Source organism: Canis lupus, chromosome 23, assembly GCF_003254725.2.
Source record: "Canis lupus dingo isolate Sandy chromosome 23, ASM325472v2, whole genome shotgun sequence".
Classification (NCBI taxonomy): Eukaryota; Metazoa; Chordata; class Mammalia; order Carnivora; family Canidae; genus Canis; species Canis lupus.
Window position 1 is genome coordinate 36,776,795 of NC_064265.1, and position 25,032 is coordinate 36,801,826.

Here is a 25,032-nt window from a genome sequence, read left to right on the forward strand (position 1 = left end):
TTTAGTAGTAATCTATCAAAATATAATAATAAAACACTTACCCTATGATCCAGAATTTTCATTTGTGGTAATCTAAAACCAATGTGTGACTGGCAGTTAGTACTCAGTGAATGTTCTTTCCTAATATAAAGGTGATAATCACAGGGAGAGATAATAAATTATGCAATAAACTCCTTGCCAAATTCAGCTCTCACTTCTGCTCTTTTTGGAAAAATAAGTGTTTATACCATAGGGTAGTATGACCATGAAATTTCTTCTCTTTTAATCTTTGCAAGTTGCAAAGTAGAAAGCAAAACTCTCCCCTAAAATATAAGATCATTTCTAGAAATACTGAGCACATACTTAAGAGTTAGAGATTTTCATGTAAAGTTCCAGCCTCTTGATAAGAGACCATGGGGTGGAAGGAGTGGGTAGCAGGGAGGAAAACAGAGCTTGAACCTCAGCCACACCCCACGAGGCTACAAAAAAGCCAAGAAATATTCAGAGTGACATATGCATGAAGCCTCATGAAAGTCACCAGTGGCTATGCAGCAATGGACAAACTCAATGACTGCTGAAAGATGTGCCTAAGTGAACCCCTATCTTTTTTATTTCCCTTAATTCCTTCTCCAAATGGTAATTCTCCTTAAATGTGGCCATGATTTGTAAACACTGTGCTTTGTTCATTGCATAAAGAGTTCAATCAATGCAGAAAAGGCCCGAGGTCAGTCCACTTCCAATCAATCATACCCAGGCTTTTCAGCCCATGAAGACATACCCTGAAGTCAACTAGCCAAAGTCGCAGGGGAAAACATCATCAAAGAGAAATAGCTTCTGAAATTCACCCCATAAACCAAAAGATGATGAGTGACAGCTAAACCTCCAGGATGCTCTTTGCATTAACCCTCCTTTGGAACCGATCCTATGGAAGCATGGATTGTCCATCAGCTCCCCACCCCTTGCACTACCCCCCACATCTCATCCAACCAGCATGGTGAGACATGGTGGGGAGACAGGGATTGTGACATAAGCAAATGGCCTCAGGCTGATATATGTAAATGCCAGCCCAGGAGCTTCCTAGTAGGGACACCACCTGTGAAACCCTCACAAAGCCAACTTCTTGCAACCTCCAAGCTGAGGGCCTCATCAGAGTCGGGGAGGGACCCACTCCCTAGGAGACGGCAAGATTCTGATAGAGATGTCAAGAGCCCTAGACAGCCGGTGGTGATCATGTAGGCGCCATGGAGACTGCTATGTGTGTTTGCTCTCCATGTTGTACATGGCAGAGATGTTGTCCTCGATTATGCTCCTGTCTGTGCTGCAAGTTCCTCTTCACCTCAGAGCGGAACTGTACCTGCTTCCCCTGCCCGTATAAGGATGAGCGCAACTGCCAGTGCTGCCACTGCACCTGCTCCGAGAACCCCAACTGCCACTGGTGCTGCTGCTCCTGGGCCAATGACCCCAACTGCAAAGTGCTGCTGCACGACCAGCAGCAACCTCCAGTGCTACTACTATGAGAGCCGCTGCTGCCGCAATGCCACCATCACGTTCCGCAAGGGCCGCCTCAGGAGCATCCGCACCTCGTAAGTGCCAGGCACCCCATGGGACCCTCACCAGCTGTGGGCTCCTAGATGCCCTTACCCGCAAGCCATTTCTCTATCTGAAAAAAGGAGGCCAAGAATTTTGTAACAATTGAGGGTGTCCTAAACAGCCAGTAACTGCATCTAGCCCTGAGTTCCAAATCCATGCCCCACCAGCCAAGTGAATGAGCACTGCACTCTCTCACCTGCACCAAACAGGAGCTAATACTTCATCTATAAGCCACCTACCAGGCACTGCCCACACCCACCACACCACTGAGGAAACTAAGCTTTTAAAAGGTTAAGTTGCCCAGGATCACATAGCTGGTAAGATGCACCCAGATTTTGAACCCAGAATCTGTGTCTTTACTTAAAAATGCTGTACTCCAAAGTGTTCAGTATAATATCTGCCATGGTTCGGTGGGTACAGGGATTTGTGTTTTGTAATCTGTTATGTGATATAAAATGTGTTTTGTAATCTGTTATGTGATATAAAATGTAAATTGTCCTTTTTCTTCCTCCTCTGAACTTTTGATACCTTCAACACTTATTGGGAAAGTTAACAACTTCCCCAGGCCACTTTTGGCTCCTGTGTCCTATGAAGTACCCCAGATGGCCATCAGTTCCTGCTTAGGAACTTAAGGTCGCAATTACTTCCATGGGGCATTAGCCCCCTGTGTCAAGCACTGCATATTCTCTTCCTGCTCTGATGGAGGCAGTCCTTTTATGTCATATTTGAGGAGAGTCTGGAGTAGCAAAGACAGACTTCTTAGAGGAGAAAAGATCAAAGCTCAGTACTGTAAGATGGCAGCATTTGGAGAGGCAGAAAATGAGAGGCAGGTTTGAAGCAAAGCAATTCCATGAGCAAAGGTTCAGTGAATTCACACACAAAAAAATATTATCCATTTTGTAGTTCAGCACTTAGTAATAGATGCTTAACAAACGTTACCCTCCATTCATGAACCTCTTGTGGTATTTGCATGAGTAGAGAACCCAGGGGTCCTAGATGCAAGTCCAGAAGTTCTCAGGTGCAGAAAGTAGCATCCACACTCCTCCCTCTTGACTCAACTGCCCTATTTTCTGCATGTTCAGCAATGGAGAGTCACTGACCACATTTTAACAGAGTAGGGATGACATTGGTGCTTTGGAAAGATGCCTTAGGTCAGTCGCTCCCAAATTCTGCTTTATATTGGAATCACTTGGAGATCTTTACAAAGATCCTCATCCCCAGACATTCTGGTATCATTGGTCTGGGGTATCACCTGGACATCAGAATTGTAAAATCCACCCCAGGTGATTCTATATTACATATGGCCTAGAGGGAACAGGAGGGAAGCTGGGAGACCTGCCAGGTGACACAGTAAGAACCCAGGTACTAGGAGAATTAGGCCTAAATTGTAAGGAGGGGGCTGTGCAAAGGAGAAGAGGCTGAATATCTCAGCAAGAAGGCAAGGCTACTGGGTTTGGTGGCTCTTTGGGCATGGAACCATGACCACTGAATGCCCAGGTCCAAGTCCGAGGCTTTCAGAAGATGGTCAGAGATCCAACTGCAAGTGTCAGGAAGTAGGCAGTGGGACACTGAGGTTTATCTTCCAACTGGCCTCTCCCCTGGTTTCTGCATCACTGCCTCCATGCTCCTCATTGCCACTTCCTGCTCAGCACCTTGTTCATCCAGCCCCACTCTGGTCTCATGAAGCTCTGAATTTCCCATTTCTTTCTCACTTCCTTTTTCATCTCCATCCCAGCTCTCTGGGCTACCTGTCTCTCATCCCTGCTCTCTCTTTCTTCCCCCAACATTACCTTCCCTTCCCCCCTCTTCCTGATTTCTCATGTTGTCTCCCTTTATATTACACCATGATTCTCAGAGTTCCACCTTATTGAACTAGAGGTTCATCCAGCTATCACATGTACAACTGACTGTACCTCTAGCAACTCCTTGCAGGGCCCAGGCAGGAGACCGAGAAAGCAGAGAGGGAATGGGGCTGAGAACACGGAGGAGAGCAGGCTTAGGACCTAGTATCCAAATTCCTAAAGGATGAGCTTTCCAGGAACCTGAGTCCCCACAAGAGGCACTCTATCACCACAGGGGCACTCCTTCCCAGTATGCTTGGGCAGCACCTTTGACTATCTGAGCTCTAAGAGATAGGTCCTTGGCTAAGGGATGGGGAAGGAGATAGGGGCATCTAGAGACTGCAAGAAGCCAGAAGTAGATGAGAATACAGCCATAATGTCAAAATCAACACCCAAATATCACTAATGTGAAGAGACAGGAATAGTCACAAATTGTGTATCTGTTTCCACTTCAATCCTCACAGCAAACTTACTTATTTTCAGAAACTGCTTTTTGCCCTGATTATAGCTTCTTAGAACATGCACTTGAATTTTACTAGTATCCTTTTACTTCATCTATGGTTCTTCTTCATCCATGATTCTTAGAATTAAATATATGAAATCAGCCTCAACTATTAGACAAAGAATCAACACATACATATGCAGGCACGCACGCACGCACACACACACACACAAACAAAACAGTAGAAACACACACTTTTCCTGGATTTGACCATTGTTGTCCTCTACTATGGACATTAGCTGGCTAGTACCTGAGGGGAGTATTTGCAGTGGCCACATTTATTGAGACCTTACTGTGCACCAGCAGTTAAGGACCTCATGGTTTACCTCATGTAGACTTTATAAAATTCTCATGAAGTACATAGTATTGTGAACTTTGAGCTTCAAATTACAGATGAGGAAACTGAGAAGGGGATAGGTAAGAAACTCACCTCAAAGGCACAACTCTAAAGGTTGTACTTCAGCATGAGCACTTGCCCCTAGAGCCTAGACTCTTAACTCTAACCTCTGGATCTTCTGGTTGAAGCACACAGGTTCCAGGCTTGGCTCAGGGATTGACCTCCTGGTGTCCTGGGAAGGACACTGTACCCATCCTCTTCTGTGTTCCATCCTACATACAATAACAATGATGATGTCAATGCCCACCAAGCGAAACTCACCAAGAACATACCTATAGGTGGATAGGATTGGATTTATCGAGTCATTACAACAAGTGAGAACATAACAGCATGGTTAGAAGTGAAGTGTCTCAGTAAGAAGGCATCAGCAAGTTATTATGGGATTTAGCCTCATTTTGGGTGAGGACGTGGGGGTAGATCTCCTAGTGGATAGCTTGATAAAAAAAAAAAAAAATCTTGTCTACAAGATGGGAAGAACACAGGGTGCCTAACACTGCAACTGGTGAAAAAACAGCAGTCACTCCCACTAACCAGAATAAGCTGAGTTTGGTTACTTTTGTGGTTTGGACGATGTTCTTGTTTGGCTTACATTCAAAGAGGATGAAGTGGTCTTATTTCTGCTTTGCTCCATCACAGTTCCAGAATGGCTTTTCAGGTGTTGGAGTTCTGTGGCCCGCCAGTAATGTCACAGAACACCAAGGCCCAACTGATGGTGCCAGGCCAGTCTATCCTGCTTTCTCTTGCTCAAAAATCACAACATGCACTTGTCTACTACTTACTATGTTCCAGGGGCCACTCTCAAGCTTTGTACGTATTAAATGTAATTTTAATCCCCTCAAGAAACTCTATAATGTGACTGCGAATTTTATAGCGAGAAAAAAGGCAGAGAGAGGTTAACTAACTGACCTGAGATCACCCAGCTAAAAGAATAGTGGAGGCGCCTTTAGAACCCTGTGGGGGGCCCTGGCCCAGAGCCGATGCTCCCTGCCATCAACTGGCCTGCCTTGCAGTGATCCCCAGTTCTTTCGGGTGAGCTCTGGGGCATGCCTCCTAAAGCTCTCCCCACGTCTGCTTCTCCTTCCAGCTCCAAGACCGCGCTGCGCATCGGGGCCAGCGACACCCAGGTGGATGAAGTGAAGCCCACACCTGCGAACAGCAACCTGGTGGACCATCTCTCCTGCCCCATGTGCAGCCGGCTGCGCCTGCACTCCTTCATGCTGCCCTGCAACCACAGCCTGTGCGAGAAGTGCCTGCGGCAGCTGCAAAAACACGCCGAGGTCACAGAGAACTTCTTCATCCTCATCTGCCCCGTGTGCAGCCGCTCGCACTGCATGCCCTACAGCCACAAGATGCAGCTGCCCGAGAACTACCTGCGCGGGCGGCTCACCAAGCGCTACATGCAGCAGCACGGCTACCTCAAGTGGCGCTTCGACCGCTCCTCCGGGCCCATCGTCTGCCAGGTCTGCCGCAACCGGCGCATTGCCTACAAGCGCTGCATCACCTGCCGTCTCAACCTGTGCAACGACTGCCTCAAGACCTTCCATTCGGACGTGGCCATGCAGGACCACGTTTTCGTGGACACCAGCACCGAGGACCAGGATGAGAAGATCTGCATCCACCACCCGTCCAGCCGCATCACTGAGTACTGCCGCCACGACAACCAGCTGCTCTGCACCTTCTGCAAGACGGCTTTCCACAACGGCCACGACACCATCAGCCTCATCGATGCCTGCTCCGAAAGGGCCGCCGCACTCTTCAGCGCCATCGCCAAGTTCAAAGCAGGTTCTGGTCCCCTTCCCTCTCCTGCACAGTAACTCCTTATCCAGGAACTGATGGGGAAAATGGCTCTGCGCAGGCTGTTTGGGGAGGGCCTCCCCGCCCCACCCCACCTTGGGGCAATCTAAGCACTGGGAAACACTGAACGGGGCTGAAAGGCATTGGCCTGGTGTGCATGCATGGCAACTACCATCAGCCTCTTAACTTCCCTGTGCCTCGGTTTTCCCATCTGTAAAATAGGCATAGCAGTAGTAACTCCATTGGGTGACTGTAGGGATTAAATAGGTTACTCTAAGTGAAGCATGCAAAAAAGTATCTGGCACATAATCAGCACAGAAAGATTCTATCATCTTGGTTATAATCCTCATGACCTTGGACCTCATTTCCTCCTTTGGAAAATGAAAATTTGATCTTCTAGTATCACAAAGATCTGTGAGCCTTTCTAAAGTGTTTTGTCACTAAAGTTGGATATCTTTGATATTTTCCCAATTTGCAGAGGGAAAGAATTAAGTCCACATTGAGAATTATCTCATTTTAAGTTTTCCTTGACAATGTTTTCTCAAAACTTGCAAACAGCAAAGTAAATGAACTAGTAGCAAACATATAATAACAGAAAAACTCAAAAATAGCCAATAATATTGTGGCCAACAGCTGGTTTTTCTTCTGCATGCCTGCTCAGGGTTATTTTATATTGGCTACCTATAAAATAGGTACAGTTTGTATAAGGGAAACTTACCCTAGTTTCCACGCTAGAATGCAGTACAACAATATTTTGCAGAGTTCAGCAAAGAAACCCATAGTGTCTGGGTGTTGATCCACCTGATTAGACATGAGGATTTCAGATATCCTTTTAGGGCTTTTTGCCCCCTGGGAATAGCTTCCTTGAAGAGAGGCCTACTTTGCCCAGGCCTAATCTTCTCAATCGTCCTACAGTACAGGCACTAAAATTTCCTCCATGAATAAGACAACAGGGATTCCAAGAAGTCATTGACACAAAGCAGCTAGTAAATGGGCAGATCTGGTCCATCTGACCCCAACGCCCATGTTAAATCCATAATATTCATTTGACAACCTACCCTGTGCTAAACAGTGACTAGAATCTGAATATTGAAAGATAGAAAAGCAACAGAAACCACCACCACCGCCATCATCTGTGGTCTGTTTCCTTAAGAAGTGGACGACAGTCAAGTGACCAAAGTGCACCAGATCACCCCAGCCCTTTCCCTTTGTCAGATATTTCAGTGTCCATGTGTAAACATGCCTGAACATATGAGTGGGAGGCAGTTTTTCTCTGAGCTGCACAGAGGTCCTGTTGGACATAGAAATGGGTCAGAGATGGACTTTGCTAACTCTGTCACCTAGTACCTCTCCCTAGCATAGATATTTCTGGAATACCTTCATTTCTCAATTACTTCTACTAGGAGACACTGTTTATCAATTGATATTTATTCAGTTTTAGAACCACCACCAGGGAAGTCTCTATATTAAAGAAACTCTAAAGGAGCCACATTGCCAAGTAAATGGGTAGCCCCTTTAGTTCCTAATGGGTTTTCTTAAGGTTTTCTTAACTCCCTACCTTGGCTCAGTTAGATTCTCTGGGGCCTCAGCATGGGGAAAGGACTGCTGCCTACAGTCTGCTGTGGCCCCCATGCAACCACAGGAAGCCTGGATTTTTAACACAGGAGAAACCCAAGGTAGTTTCTGAGAGTCCAGGGCACCTAGGAACCAGACAATGAAATTCAATTCAGTGTAAAGGGACACCAGTACAAATTCCAGAGAGCCCAGCAATTGGAAGGAGACAGGGGTCACCTTCAAGGCATATCCATTTATATGTAGGTAAAGAATTTAACCCTGCCTATCCTTGCTAAGGGAACTACCACTACCCACACCCACCCACCCCCCCATTTTTTTAACCAGGGTTCAAACTTGCTCTTAAGGACTCAATTCACTTTTGGGGAAGGTGCCATAAATCTGCATTTTAAACAGATCTTCAGGTAATTCAAAAGCAGATGATCTGACAATACACTGAGAAACTCTGAGCCTGGGAGGGAAGATCAAGTTTGGGTCAATTGATTGAACTGTGGTGTTGATCCCAGCTGCACATTGGAACCACCTGGGGAGCTAACTAGGACCAGCAACAATGGCACCACTCAGGAGCCCGTTAGGCATGCAGAACCATAGGCCCCACCCATACTAATTTCATGTGAATCTGCATTTTTAACAAGATCCCCCCAAAATTCCTTGAATTAGATTCTAATTTGCAGCAGCAAAATGCCTCATCTGGATTCCTGAGCCCCAACTCAGGCCAACTCAGAATCTCAGCAAGTGAGGCCAAGAGAAGAGTTTTCTTTAAAGTTCCCTAGAAGGGGCATGTGGGTGGCTCAGGTTGTGATCCCAGGGTCCTGGGATCAAGTGTTGCATCAGGCTCCCCATAGGGAGTCTGCTTCTCCCTCTGCTTCTCCCTCTCCCTATATCTCTGCCTCTCTGCCTCTCTCTCTCTCATAAATAAATAAAATTTTTAAAATAAAAAAATAAAGTTCCCCAGGGGATTTTGGAGCTCATAGAGGGCTGAGAACCACACTGGAGCAATTCAAAACATAGCCTTTGGAGTCAGACTTATAGAATTAGAGATAGGACTTGGTCTCTCCCATTTACTAGCTGTGTGACACTGGACAGTAACTTAACTTCTTGGAGCCTTAGTTTCCTCATCTATAAATGGGAACAATATCTTCCTCATAGGAAGATACGTGTTGTATATGATAATATAGAGATGTGATCCATAATATGTGTATCATATAGGTCTGGTCTATAATAAATGGTTAACAAATAATACCTACTTTTAAGAGTATTGCCTGAAAGAGATCTTGATTTAACTTTGCTCTAGGACCAGCTCTTGGAAAGCTGTCATATTTGTAAGATGGGGGAGGAGTGCTTCTGGCCTCCTCTTTCTTTTCTCTTGGTGCTGCCTCTTTCCCCCTCAACTAAGGAATTTTTATCCTACCTCTCAGGAGTTTACACAAACTTAATCCCTAATAAAGCAAGGAATTTCCTACAAGTTTCTTTGGCAGTGAGTAACTATTGAATAGTCAAAGAAATGAATGAATAAAGTTGAATTTCAGCTGCCATAAGCCACAGTAGAGTTTGCATCAGGGGAGAGCAGGAAGCACTTCTCAGCACCTCTGCAATCACCTGATTGTTTCCTGTTCAGCCCCCATCTGTATCGCCTCCTCATTCCTTCTGTGCCAGCTTGAGGGCAGAGGAAACGGCAGCTTCACAAAATAGGCCAGAGAGTGACATTTACCCTAAAGATGTTAAAAAACAGGACACATTGACTTTCACTGAATAAATACCTTTCAAGCCCTTCTACACATCCTAGTCATAGTGATAACCAAGACAGCAGTCACACCGGTTCTCATGGCCCAAAAGGATTCCTGAGTTTCTCTTACTCAAATGCACATCATTATTCCAATGGCCACCACCCACAAAAGTCCAGCTTACTCTGCACCCGGGACAATGTTAAGAACCAAGTACAAAATAATTCTTGGGCACCCCTACTCCTGAGTAAAATTTGGTGAGAATTATAGCCCATCAATTCACTGCAAAGTTGGCTGTTCAGGATAAGATCTTACCTTTAGGCCACAGAAGGTTGACATGTCTTCACATAGCTGTTGCTGCCTGATGCCTAAATCACTGTAAAGCCAACAAAGGTGCTCATTTCACAGAGATGTGCCACATACATTCTGTCTTAGCACCCTCTATACTGTAGTATCATCGTATTTATGACTGCCTTGAGCATCAGTGCCCTTTCATATTCATATCTGTATCGCTATTACCTTGGAAGGCATGTGACATGAAACAGGTGTTTAGTGAATGTTTGTTGAATGCCTAAGTGAACCTAAAATCCAAAGCCACATAAGAGGATACAGGAAAAATTAGGTTCTCCTTGAGTGCAATAGCAGACTCTTTCTTGGAAGGAAATGGGGGCAAGGCAAGAGAGGGAGCCCGGCTGATTTCCTCCCGTTATCTAGGGCTAGGTTTTTGGTGAATGAGGCAGGCGAGGCAGCATTTAGAAGTTGTGAGAAATTTAGTTCTTTCTCTTGCCCCTGAAGAAGCTTATTACCTTTCACATAGGGAAAACCATCACCTCTTCTCAAGTCCAATATGGTGACAAGAGAAATCTGGTAAAAATTCATATCAAGGGTGGCCTTGGACTTTCCATTTCAACCCAGGGCCACCGAAATTAGATATAACTATGCCAAGAAAGAAAGGCTGTTATTCCTGAGGGAAGTATTAGATAAGGAGGCCGAGAGGGGGGTCCTGAGGGAGGCCAGATACACCTCATAAACCTGTTCTAGCCTAATTCAGTTCAACTACAAGAGGCTTCGCTCCCTCTCTGCCCACTTTCTCGTGATCCATGGGAAATTTCTCCAGTCTGCCATCGGCTTTGACACCTGGGGAGATGAAAATTTTAACGAAAGTAACTAACCTGGTTGTTTTGCAGTCCGCTATGAGATTGATAATGACCTAATGGAGTTCAACATTTTAAAAAACAGCTTTAAAGCTGACAAGGAGGTGAAGCGAAAAGAGATCCGAAATGGATTTCTCAAGCTGCGCAGCATTCTACAGGAGAAGGAGAAGTCCATCATGGAGCAGATAGAGAATCTGGAGGTGTCTAGGCAGAAGGAGATTGAAAAATATGTGTACGTCACAACCATGAAAGTGAATGAAATGGATGGCCTGATCGCCTATTCCAAGGAAGCACTGAAGGAGACAGGCCAGGTGGCGTTCCTGCAGTCTGCCAAGATTCTCGTGGACCAGATCGAAGATGGCATCCAGAGCACCTATAGGCCTGACCCGCAACTCCGACTACACTCCTTGCACTGTATGCCCCTGGACTTTGCTGAGCTCAGCAGTGCCATCCATGAGCTCTTCCCCACAGGACCCAAGAAGGTATGCTCCTCAGGGGACTCCTTGCCCTCCCACTATCCCATGCACTCAGAAATGATGATGGCCAGGAAGGTTACTTTCAGCACTCACAGCTTCGACAACCAACAGATATACCAGCGAAGCTCCTCCTTGTTGTCCTTCAATGCCACGGGTGGTGAGAAGGCCAAGATGGGTCTGGAAGCCTATGGGCGAGCCCAATCTGCCTCACCTGCCAAACCCACAGATGGCCTCTATACATACTGGAGCGCAGGGGCAGAAAACCAGTCTGTGCAGAACAGCAACAGCTTCCACAACTGGTACTCATTCAATGATGGTTCTGTGAAGACCCCAGGCCCAATTGTTATCTACCAGACTCTGGTGTATCCTAGAGCCGCCAAGGTAAGAAAGGCTCTGGGCCTGTGGGGAAGGTGGGAGGATGTGGGGTACAAAATGGAAGTGGGTAGTCAGAAAAGGTTGCACTTACCTCTTTGACCTCTAGGGTCTAGTCACTCAAGTCTGCTCCTTTGCATTCCTCAGGGTCAGCCCATTCAAAAGGGATAAGTTCCTAAAATCTTAAGTACCCCAAGATTGGCTTAAACCAAACAACATATTTAACTCATAGACAAAAATACATCTGAAAGCCCCAACCCCATTCAAGGGCAATCCAATTGGGAACCAAAGTAATATGAAGAGACTGATTGGAGGGTGTAATATTTCCCAGGGGAAAACCTATAAGAGTAGAGAGAACACAGAAATTCAAGTTAGAAATATAGGCTGTGATTCCTCTAAATTGCTACCTTTCCTAAAGAAAGTGTCCATACTCTCGATGATTTGGAAAGAATGGAAGGATAATCCCCAGTGGAATTCCAATTCTAACCTACTGAGATTCAAATTTTGGGGGACGTGGATCTCTCACAGACCTCTATAGCTTCTATCATCTGACTTCAGGGGACACAACTCCTCCCTGACCCTCTTGGCTTAACATGGACAAATGACCCTTCCCTTGATATTCCTTTCAAATCCAGCTGAATCTACATTGAACTGTTTATAGAATGTGTTATGAAGGTTCAGGGAGGGAAACAGAATAACTTGCAATTAGATATTCTATTAGAGCTACCTTGCCTCTCTTAGGGTTCCCTACACGGACATCTTCCAGACCAGCCCTTGGCCTGCTTTTGTGTGGCAAAACCCATCTTTTGCCACCCATCTTTTGTTTTGAGAACGCTCCCAAAGATTTTTAGCATCCTTGAACTCTAACCCATTGATTCTCAAACATTAATGTGCACCTGGAAGTCTTGTTAAAATTCAGATTCTGTTTCAGTGGGCCTCAGGGGGTCCTGAGATTTTATGTTTCTAACAACCTTCCAGGTGTTGCCATTGCTGCCAGTCTGCACACCACACTTTAACATCAAGGGTCTAAAAGCAAGAAAATGAAAGCCAGACACTGACCAAGCTTTACTTTGCTGTTCTCCTGAGACATCATAATCTGTGTTTTAGAGTCTATAATTGCCAGCAAGAATGACCTACATTGCAAAGTAGAATATACCTTCCCATGGGCTATCAGACACAGCAAAGTATCTCTGCCCTTCATGTAAGAGATACCCACAACTGAGCAGCTGAACTTTCATCTCCCAATGAAACTAGATCAGCAAAGCCTAAAGTGTATGTGACATTAGCTCAGTTATGACCTTAGGTCTCTCCATGCAACTTAGATTGCTTAGGAGGTTGGCAGTTTCTTGCTCTGGAAGGGAAGGACTAGTGATATCTGCTCCATACTTGGGCTTGGAAAACAGTCACTCCATGCCACTGGCTAGTGGTCCCTGGAGGAGCCCAAGAAACAGGCCTACATAGGAAAACCTAGTCAAGCAAGACATTGTCAAAAGAGGACACCTAAAAAAAGAGAGAGAGAGAGAGAGAGAGACAGAGACAGAACACCTAAACCTACTACCAAATAGTGGTTTTTGGTGTGAAGATATCATTGATCCCTATTAGGATGATGGGATGGAATTCACATGGGAAACATAGTGCTCAGTAATGCCAAAGATTAACTTAATGTTGCTTTCTCTCACAAATGATGGTTGACAGTCCTCTTAGGCTTTTGGCATAGGAAAAATCCTTAATGTTAGTCTTATAACTTGTCAATATGTATCTTAAAAATCCTAAGGAGTTTTTTCTAAAAATTCAATTTTATTTCTAGAAATCTTTCCCAGAGAAATGATTAAAAATTCAGATAAAGATTCATGCCCCAAAAGTCTTCATTGCATCATTATTTATTAGACTATAAAATTAGAAACAACCTAAATGTTCAACTATGAAAGATTAAATCACTTATGGGACAATTATTAAAGTGGTGCTTTACTAAGTTTTTCATAATATAGGGAAATATGTAAAGTATAACAAGTGAAAGAAAAGAAGAATCAAAGCAATATAATCCAAATTATGTGTATCTCTGTATTTGTGTATGTCCCAAAATTGGAAAGAAATTAATTATTAACAGAATTTGGGGATTATAAGTGATATTTATTTTCACCCCTTATATTTTTTCTATACTTTCCAGGTCTTTTACAATGAGTATGTTAGTTTTGATAATCAGAAAAAAAAATAATTTTTACTGATGAGTTATATAAATTTATAAAAAGTTTTACAAGTATAAATATATAAAAATAACCAAAAATTATATAAATTCACAAAAATGTATGCTCTTATGAGTATTAAAAAATTAATTATATAAATGTAATAACATTTGAATTTATTAAAACTTTAAGAACACAGTAACTGCATAGAAATATAATCAGTATAAAATATTTATATCCCAGGCACAAGCTGCTAATTGACACTTGTTAAATACCTCTTTCCAAAAGTTGAAATTTTATGTTTTGAGTGTGAACATATATTCTCCATAACTTGGGTAAGTCATTTCACCTCTCTGGTATTCTACTTCCTTGTGTGTAAAAGAGAGGGTTGGAATAGATACACTTTTCATCTTGGTTGGTCTGTGGTTCTATTAGAAATTGCTAAATGTAACCTTCCTGAGCCTTAACTGTAAAATGGGATGATAAAATTTCCCTTTAAGGGAGTTGTAAAAACTAGGTGAGTAAAGGAATGTCTGACAGAGAATCTGATGCATAGAACATGTTCAATAAATGGCATCTACCTTGCTTAGTTGTGTAAGAACAGTGGTCCCGTCATTTTGGGTGATGGTAACAGAACCCAGAGGGGCATTCTTTTGTTCTTGAAATGCATCACGAGCAACATGTTAGGCCTTATCAGGCAGCCTTTCAAGGCTGTTGAACATAGTCTATGCCAAAGTCCGTAGCAGCTGGAAGAGTTGGGGTCAGCTTAAACTCACCCCACTGACAGTGACACAAATCTTTATAGGAAAGAAAGCTGAATGGTATATATTAGTATCACAGCCACATGTTCATTGCTTCATAGGTTTATTGGACATGCCCAACAGAAGATGTGGACTCTTTTGAGATGGAATTTTATGAACTCATTACTACCCCTCCTAACAATGTGCGGACAGAGCTTTGTGGGCAAATTCGGGATATAATGCAGCAGAATCTGGAACTGCACAATCTGACCCCCAATACTGAGTATCTGTTTAAAGTTAGAGCCATCAACGACAATGGTCCTGGGCAATGGAGTGACATCTGCAAGGTACTGTGCACATTTTTTTTTTTCTCAGACAGACTTTCTTTATAAGCTCTGATGCAGCTCTGTTAGGATGATCATGAAATCACAGAACCTACTGTGTGACTACCCCCTCTAATCCCAGAAAACTTGTTAACTCAGGTCAAAGAGAAGGCTGCTGGCCTCAACCAACTTGGCAAATGAGGCCTGAGAATTATTAGTTCAGTTCGATTCAAAAAACATTTGGGCCAAGCATTCTTTTAGGATGTAGAGATTTAGAGGAAAATAAGACATAATCCTTGCCCTCAAGGAGCTCAGGATCCTTGTGGCAGATCATTGTGGCATGAGAAGGACAAAAAAAGAGGGTGACTCAAATCAAGTGTAGAGTGCCAGATTTAGCAAACATAAATACAGGACACAAACAATTTTTTTAGTATAAGCATGTCCCATGCAATATTTTGGGCATAGTTATACTATAAATTTTCATTTGCTGTTTATCTGGAAGTCAAGGAATAGCCGCTGAGCATGTCAGAATGGTCTCCCAAACAGAAGAGACAGGATTATTCCTATCTTCTTTGTGATGCAAGGTTGACTCTTCTTTGTATCCCCAAGGGATATGCATTCATGAGTATAATTTTAGTGATACTCAATGGAGAAAAGGAAGAAAAATATCGGGACTTCCCAGAGCTACCTTACTATATAATCATGATGATATTCTTTGGGATAAGAGTAGGTTATGGCTTAATCAGGGATTCTTTAGAGGAAAGAGAGTTAAGTCTGTTCATTTCAGCTTTGGAAAAGGGAAATTTATGGTACAGAGAAAGAGGAGTCTCATGAGACCACTTCCAGCCAGGACATACATCTGGTCCCCACGGGACCTGAAAAGCCATCAGTTCCTCTGCCTTCCTCTCTCTGTCTCTGTCTCTCTGTCCTCCCTCTGTCTGCTTGTCCATGCCTGCTTCTGCTCAAATCTGCACGACTTTCAGCCAGTTTGTAGTATAACCTCCCCTAAATTCAGCTTGCTTGTGGTTTTGGATTTTCTTGGCCCAATCTCTATGTGATCAACACAATCATTGATTGTAGCCACTCTCCCTTTGTCTTGGGTCAAATGTTTGCAGAAGGGAATCTGATTCATTGCTCTCTCTAGCGATGAAGGGAAGCAGGAGGTAGGGTGGGGGCAGGATTATGCTGTTAGTTGGCCTACCAGTAGCAAGTCTGCTGGAGGTGGAGGCTCTCTAGTCCATCTGGACTACTTCTGGAGCCAGCACCCACATGCACCCCCTCCACCCACAGAGGTCAGACACTTAGCTGGGAAGGAAGTGGAATGAGAAAGTCTGCCTTGCTGCTCCTCTTGCTCTACCCCTGCCAGTTACACTATCAGTAAGGTGCCTCCGAGCCCAAGTTTTATCACTACCCTTCTCTCCCAAGCATGAAACACCCATAGCTGCTACCATATTTTGCATGTCCTTTTGACTATGGATTTTTCCTTCATCTAATTCCATCTGCCTTCTCATTTTTCAGAAATTCCTCAAAAATGTCTTGCTTATGAAGGGCACTCAGTGCTGTTACTAATTTTTTTTTAAATGTATTTCCTGTCATTTTTACATGCGAGGGTCAAGGACAGGGGGGTGGAGAGACTAAAATGTGTCGGCCCTTCTTAGATAGATGTTTTGTCCTTCCTCTTAAGCTCTGAACTCCCTGAGAACAAACTTCATGTCTAATTCATCTCTCTTTCTCCCACAATGCTTACCACAGCACTGTGCATATCACAGGTTCTTAATGGTTATTGAATGAATACATGACTGAAAATGTGACCAAACAAATGAATATATGAATGAATGTCTAAATTAAAGAGTGAAGAAATAAATTGATGAATAAAATTAATAATTACAAAGTACCATAAGATGCCTGAAAGCTAAGTGTTTTATGCAATCAGTCAAGAAATAACATTCCCCCTGAAATTGTGTTTATGCGATTAATTTGTACTCCCTATATGGGAAGGAAACTCATTCCAGTTTCTTTGCTTTTTAACACAATTTCTAAATGAGCAGAGCACTAATTAATGAGGTTTTCTGGAAGCTTCATTTTTATCTGACTCGCAGAGCTGCAATATAGATTTTTCCTTCAGAAGTAATTCTTCCTCCCTCTTTGTGATTATATTAGCATTCTAGGGGAAACACTGGCTTCCTTAACATTTGTCATGATTTGCATAAGTAAAGGCTTCAATAGCAAATGAAAATAAGATGGTGTGTTTGAATGACATTTATAAAGCTTCATAAAAGTAATGACTTCAGTTCTTTCCTATAAAATCGAAATACTTTTCCTTTGGCATTGCTTCTATGCAGGTATTCCTGAAAGGTTTCATTTAAAATACTGTAATGAGGAAGTCGAATCATTTCTTATCCAAAATACAATATTTCCATCATATGTACTTTTGTAAAGGAAGTGAAATAACACCTTTCATATTTGATTTTCATAGTCTGTGACTTGCTGATTTTTAAGGAATTTTATTCGAAATATAATACATGAAGCATGAAAATTAACTTGAATGCTTTTTAAAAGTCCCATTTATTGAAGGCTGACTCCATGTCGGACACTGTCTATTCATTATCACTGATATACCAACCACTGGAAGTGGGGAGTTACTGACTCTATTTTAGAGATAAGGACACTGAGGTTCAGGAAGAGAAAGTGTATTCCTGATGAATACACTTGGCCCTCATGAAACTTGAAGGAGGAGTTGAGTTGGAACCTAGGTGTCATCCAAGCTGGAGTTCTTTGTCCCCTGCACCACAGTTAGATTCAGCAAAGTGTGGGTCAGTGGGCTCCACCCTGGGGACCTGCTACCTCACTCTGGGATTCTGGGAGAATGTCAAAGCCAACAGCAGTAAGAATAGAACTTTTTTAAAAAAAAATTTTTTTTGAGAGGCAAGATTGAGCATTGGACTTAACCTGGTATGCCAACCCCACCCCAACTCCACTAGGCTGCAAGCCCCCAGAGGACATGTGCTGTGCTGGCCCTCCTCATTCCTCTCATCCCACGGCCCTCAGCTGACAGCCTCTAACATCCAAGAGCCTAACTGACAGTTTCGAAGAAATGGAGAAATGTATTTTTAGACAAGTCATATATCATTTAATCTGTTCTTCCTCTAGTCTCAGGGTCCCTCCTGACCACCATTTCTGAAAAGAGCCTCCTTACTTTGTCTCCCTCTGACTTCCAATCTCTGCTAACTTCCAGGAAGTCTTCCCATAACAAATGGAACTATCTATGTAACTGGTTTCCTATGATTGCCGTAACAAATTAGTAGCTTAAACCATACACATTTACTTATTATCTTACAATTCTGGAGATCAGACTTCCAAAATGGGTGTCACTGAGTAAAACCAAGATGTGAGCAGAGCTGTGTTCCTTCTGGAGACTCTAGGAGAAGTTTATTCTCTTCCCTTTTCCAACTGCCAGCAGCTGCCTGCATTCCTGGGCTCATGGCCCCTTCCTGCATTTCCAAGCCAGCATCATGAAGCTGAGTCCTTCTCACACCATCATCTCCCTGGCTCTCTTCTGCCCAACTCTTCTACTTTGAAGGACTCTTGTGATTACAGTGGACCCACCTCATGATTCAGCATATTTCTGTCTTAAAGCCAGCTGACTGGGAACCTTAATTCCTTTTTGCTGTGTAACATAACATGTTCACAGTTTCCTGGGATCACAACATGGACATCTTTGGGGGCCATTATTCTGCCTACCACAGTCTGTAAACCAGATGTCCCCTGTTACATTTGGAAGTAAAAATTCAAGCCCAAAAAAAAAAAAAAAAAAAAAACAAACAAACAAAAATAAATAAATAAATAAATAAAATAAATAAATAAATAAATAAACAAAAAAAAACAAAAAAACAAAAAAAACAAAAAAAAAAATTCAAGCCCAACAATAGTCACAAACTGCTACTGTTCTTGGTCTTTCCTGATAGGTCTTTAGAAATGTGCCCACCCCAGCCCCATTCATCCACCCTCTCAAATTCCTTCTCAGTCTGTACTGGAGGTCACACCTAATGTGTCTCCCATGTGCTCCCTCTGCCAGCTACTCTGAGTCTCTGAAATGCTGCTCCCTTCCTGCCCAGCCTGGAACTTCAGGCACAGAGGCAGGCTGCCCAGCCATTCTGAGCATCTTACCTTGGGTTCATGAAATCCCCCTTCTGGTTTGACCTCGGCCCCTACTTCAGACCTCCTGTCTAGGCTGAGATCCACATCTTCAGGAGGTGAGGCTGCAGGGCAATCTGAGTGATCAACACTATCCCACACTCAGAATAACTGCCCTAGGGACACATGGGTGGCTCAGCGGTTGAGCCTCTGCCTTTGGCTCAGGTCATGATCCCAAGGTCTAGGGATTGAGTCCCACATCGGGCTCCCTCTGTCTATGTCTCTGCCTCTCTTTCTGTGTATCTCATGAATAAATAAATAAAATCTTAAAAAAAAAAAAAAGAATAACTACCCCAAACCTACCCCACACCACCCATATACAGCAACAACCTGCCCTGAAATGAAAGAAAAATGAGTTTGCACTCTCTATCTCTTTAGGATTTATTTTTTTGCCAAAGAGCTTTTTGATCCTTCATGCAAATAGAACCCTATTAGTCTCTCCCTACTTGCTCTGCAGACAGACTTGAACCCTGGAGTGAGGATAATTTAGGCCAAGCCAGACCTATTATTTTTAACCTCATATACAGAGGGTTGAATTAATCATACACTCCAGTTCATGGTCCATTTTCAACACTGGTTTATGCAAGGCCATTTTCTTGTCTATGTTTGCATTCCCTTTTGTGGCCATTCCTTCCCAGACATCTATTCTAATACGTTTTACGTGTATCTTGTTGCTTTTGAGTTCTTACATAGTACTGTTTTCAATGTGTTGGTAATTTGCACAAACAGTATTGTGCCACATATCCTACTTTGTTTCTCACCTTTTCTCCCTGAAAGCTGTGTTTTTATGCTCTAGCTATGAACACAGTGTTTTATACACATTTAGTCCTGATGCTGCCTCATCCTTCACAAGGTGAATGTGGGCACCACACTTTACCTGTCCACTCAGCCAGGATGGACACCCAGGTGGGCTCCAATAATGCTGCAGTGAACAGCCTCATTTGTGACATTTTGTGGGCAGGATGGAGGTATAAGAATTTCTCTGGAACACTGTATTTGTTTTCTAAGGCTGCCAAACCAGAATGCTACAGATTGGGTGGCCTAAACAACACGAATTTTCTCACAGTCCTGGAACCAGAAATCCAAAATCAGGTTGTTGGCAGGCCTGGTTTCTTCTGAGGGCCTCTCTCCTTGGTTTGCAGACACCTCACATGGCCTTTTCTCTGTGTGAGGGCACCTCTGGCAAGTCTCTGTGTGTCCAAATTTCTTCCTTTTATAAGGACACCAGTCAGATTGGATTAGGGACCTCCCTAATGACTTCATTTTCACTTAATCACCTCTTTAAAGGTCTTTTCTCCAAATATAGTTGGCCCTTGCATAACACAGGTTTGAACTGTGTGGGTCTACTTATACACTGATTTTTTTATACTACAGGACTGTATTTTCTCTTCCTTATGATTTTCTTAACATTTTATTTTCTCTATCTTTATTGTAAGAATACAGTAATAAACATATAAGATATTTTTAAGTGACCGTTTATATTATCAATAAGGCTTCTGGTCAGCAGTAGGCTATTAGTAGTTAAGTTTTGGAGCACTAAAAAGCTATACATGGATTTTCAACTGTGCAGGGGGTCAGTGCCCCTAACCCCTGCATTGTTTAAGGGTCTACTGTACAGGCATGTGCTGAAGTGCTGGGGGTAGGACTTCCAGGTATGAATTTCGAGAGGACACAATTTAGCCACGATCAGATATATACATACTATGAGTGAAATTGCTGGGTCATAGAGTATGAGAATACTTGATTTGATATATGCATGTATGTGTCCAGAAGGAATGAATGAGGGTCCCTATATCCTAGGCCCCACCTATATGTAGCACAATACAGCTTTCTACTATTTTGCTAATCCAATAGGTACAAAGTGCTGCCTCCTTATTGTTTGAAATTTCATTTCAAATGCTTGTTAGTTTTCAGGATTTCCTCTTCTGTATATAGCCTGAGAAATATCCTTTGCCCATCTTTCTATTGCTTTTTTCTTTTTCTAGGTGGTTTGCAGTGTGTCCTTATATGTTCCAAATAATGGTTTTAGACATTGCTAATGTCTTCTCTGTATTGACATTTGGTTTTTTTTTTTGTATTGATATTTGTATATTAACTTTGTTCATAGTGTATGTAGTTCATGAGACAGCAGGAAACTTCCATTTTGATATGATCAAAGTCATCAATTATTTTTTCCTTCAGGTTTGACCTTTTGAAGTTTCATTTAAGAAAGTCCTTCCATAGGCTTAGATCACAAAGATAATCTTCTACATATTCTTTTATTAACTTTCGTTTTACCATCAAATTTAGGACTTTCATCCATCCAGATGAAGTGGATCCAGATCCACTTCATACACTTTGTATGAGGTGCTAGATAGGGATACACTTTTTTTGACCATCTAGTGAGCCAGTTTTTCCAATAGCACCCACCAACCAATCTCTTCTCCATTAGTATACAGTAAAGGTACCACTGTCATTTTATATTAAGGTGTCATATATTTAGGTGTCTGTCTGTGAGTTCTTTATGGCCTCCTGTAGGTAAATTTGTCTGTTTCGATATCATTACAGTTTAACCTCAGCTTTGTGCTTTGCCTTGATGAACTGCTCAGGTTAAGTCTGCCCATTATCCTTCTTTCTTTTTTAAGGTTTATTTAATGAATCATAGGAATTTGTTCCTTCATATAAATTCTGGAGTAAGTAAATTGAATTCCTAAAAAAAAGAAAGGAAGAAGAAGGAGGAGGAGGAGGAGGAGGAGGAGGAAGAAGAAGAAGAAGAAGAAGAAGAAGAAGAAGAAGAAGAAGAAGAAGAAGAAGAAGAAGAAGAGAGAGGAGGAGGAGGAGGAAGAGGAGGAGGAAGAAGAAGAAGAAAAGAAAAATCCAGATAGAATTTGATTAGGAAGGCACTGAGTCTCTAAATTAATTTGGAGACATCTGATATTTTTGTAATAGGTCTGACATGTATTCAAATTGTATTCAATGTGCTTTACTTAGGCCTTTAGATTCTTCTCATAAAGGTCCTATATGTTTCTGGTTAAACCAAATAGTTTGCAGACTTTGTAGATATTATGAATTTTATCTTATATTTGATTATACTTTCTAATGTATGGCTGGTTTAGAATAAAAATTATTGGTTTTTAAGATTAATCTTGATTCCAGCAATCTTGATAAACTCTCTTATTATTCTGAAAGTCTATCTGCTGATTTTGCTTGTTTTTCTAGGCTATGACCCTGTCACTTATGAATAATGATAGTTTTAGCTTTTTCTTAGAATCTTTGAACTTCTATTTCTTTTCTTTCCCTATACCTTTGGTTAGGAGTATGAGTCCTACAGAAAATAGAAGCTGAAATACTTGCTATCTTTGTCTTATTCCTGATCTTAATGCTTCTCCATTGAGCTATGATAATTTTTTATTTCGTTTTTGTGGTATATAATTCTCATTAAGGAAATTTCCTTCTACTTCTAAATTTCTGAGAGCTGTACACTCTTATGCATTTTTTGGTTTTATCTGAGACTATCATGATTCTTCTCCTTCAGGCCTTAATGAAATGTATTACATTGATTCTCTGATGTTAAGCTTGACTTGCATTCATGGAATAATCATATGTGATCATGATGTGATTAGTTAATATACTTGGTTTTAGTTAACTCATATTTTATTTTATTTTGGATTATTGTGTCTATCATCATAAATGAACTGGGTCTATAATGTTTTGTTTATATTGTTTTTATTTGGCTCTGGAATTAATAGTTTATTAGCTTAATAAAATGAGGTAGGAAATTTTTGCTTTTTTCCTGTTTTCTGGAACAAGTCTTTTCCTAAAAGTTTGTTAAAATTCATTTGGAAAATCATCTGAACATTTTGGGCAGGGAAGAGGATGTCAACTATCTTTCCAATTTCTTTAGTATCTCAGGTTCTGTTCTCTATTTCTTCTGTTCTATTTCATCTGATCCCTTTGTTCATAGACATGCCCAAATCCTCACTGCCCCACTCACATATCACACACAGTCTTTATCTCTGGAGTCCCTGACTACTTTATAGCAGAATTCAAATCCTCTATGTTTTATGAGTCAATTCCCAACACTGCCACAACACTGTTATCCCTTCATTATCACCCCTGATAGCTCTATGTATATATCTTACACTATATCTATTATCTTTACCAAAGCTGTCTCTCTGTGTTATCTCCATTTTTATCAGGCAATGGGTGACCTTGTGTCATGTATATAATATGATCTTTACCTTGCATGAAGCCCTATTTTATTTAAAATTAAAAATAAATTTGATACAACTAGAGGGCATAATGGTAGTGTCTATTTCTTTTTTTGCCCTTTCCCTTTGTATACAAATATGAAAAGTTAAAAGCTTTGTATATAGGGACATTGTACAAACATTAATCTTGTGCCCAAACCACACCTCCACCCCATCTGCCCCATGAGTCCTGATCTGTCTAGACAGAGCCCGCTGATCCAGGGGGCTATCCCTCACCCCAGGATCCCAGCCTCACTCCCTTAATGCCTGTTCAGTAAATGTATACTGGAAAGGAATGGGAATGCTACCATACCAGAGGCATGGAGAAGCCCAACACCTTCAAGATACAGCAGGGAGATCCACATGTAAGCTGAGTTGGTTAGATTTGTAGGAGACTTGCCCAGTGCAGTCTGCCCTTTCCAGGTAGCTCTGAGAGCTCATTGTGATCAAAGACAGTGCAAAGCATCAGAGAGAGATGATTGGCAGACTTGCAAATTGTGGTTCTATTCACCTTCCATCTATTTCTCTAGAACCTTCTCTCTATGATAACCAGTGTTGGAAATACAGAGACGAAAGACTGTCACTTCCCCCACAACCCAGTCAACAGGTGCTCAGTCTGTTAACAGTCAACCACATTCAATGGAATTTGAATTTCTGCTATGACAGAAGCAATTTTCAGGGGCTAGGGGGGACACCAGGGGAACTCCTCTACAGCGAAGCCAGGGTCACAACACTCAGTTAAATGAGATGCTTTAGAAGAGGAACCTGGTCTGTGAAGTCCCAGTCTCACCACATATTACAACTTTAGAAAAGCGAAAAGCTGCCTGGTCCTTCCAAGCCTCAGTGTCCTCATTCATACAGTAGGGTCAGCAGCACCTGCTTCATGTGGCTGTCATGAGGAGTTAATGAGATGATATGTGAGGGTCTGGCACATGGCATGGCCATGCTCCTGGAAGCTACTATTCCCCTGTGGCTGGTGCCATGGCTCTCTGCTTCTGATTGCAGGTGGTAACCCCAGATGGGCGTGGGAAGAACCGAGCTAAGTGGGGCCTGCTGAAGAACATCCAGACTGCCCTCCAGAAGCGCTTCTGAGCACCCCCACACACACACAGCAGGCAGCAACCTCAGCGATGCACCACAGATAGACATACACACACACACACACACACACACACGTATTTTTCTCACTTCATTCTTCATTGAGGTTGTAGACAATGTTCTCAGGACTTCTGAGTCTTCTAAGAGCTAATAAAAGGAAATGCCTGATGTCATGACTTGCTGTTTGCTCATTATTTTGGAACTAAGATGTAAAACAGCAAGTCTCTATGCCTCCATTAGCTCAAGCCTAATCCTAGGCTCAGAATTCCGTGGTGTTTTGTACATGGCAGCCAGCAGGCCTCTGGGTAATAAACACAGCACTCTCTTAGCAGTCGGGCCCTCTGAGTATTCATTCTAACTAGCTTTCAGGGTTTGGGAAAGTCACTGATTAATGGGGAGCTCCTTACCTCACCATCTAGTCTATTTCAACAGTAAGCAGTGAGTGTTGTTAGAATGCTCTTTCAGACCAGAGAGCTGATCTTTGCCTTCCTATAATTTTACCCCATGGTCTGAGGTCTGCCTCTGAGCCATAGAGACTTGAGAGCACTCCCTCCTCTCCATACTCCTACTGGTCCCAAGAACAAAGGAGGAACAGTAGAAGGCCTGGTTGGAGGCTCCTCTATGGTCCTGTGGAGCAAGGCAAGAAAGAATGGCAGAATCACATGGCAGTTCCAGCCTCATCACAGGACTCAGCCTGGCCCTTCAGACAATAGGAAGCCCCCAGGGTCTCTGACCTAACAAGGCCCCATTGGCCTGGAATGACCTTGTCCTGAACCCTACCCCATTTCTGCCAGGAAAATACCACCAGTCTTTAAGACCCAGTTCAACCACTTCTGGGAAGCTGTTGCTGATTTTCCGGGTCAA

General features: G+C 42.6%; 1 protein-coding gene across 1 annotated transcript; it reads left to right on the plus strand.

Moving 5' to 3' along the window:
* The first annotated feature begins 1,027 nt into the window (after window positions 1-1,027).
* Window positions 1,028-24,341, plus strand: TRIM42 (tripartite motif containing 42). Its single transcript, XM_025449017.3, is given in 6 exon segments — window positions 1,028-1,448; window positions 1,450-1,562; window positions 5,394-6,091; window positions 10,587-11,410; window positions 14,447-14,671; window positions 24,076-24,341. Coding segments are annotated over 6 exon segments (2,175 nt in total). The 5' UTR covers window positions 1,028-1,220; the 3' UTR covers window positions 24,163-24,341.
* Window positions 24,342-25,032: the final 691 nt, after the last annotated feature.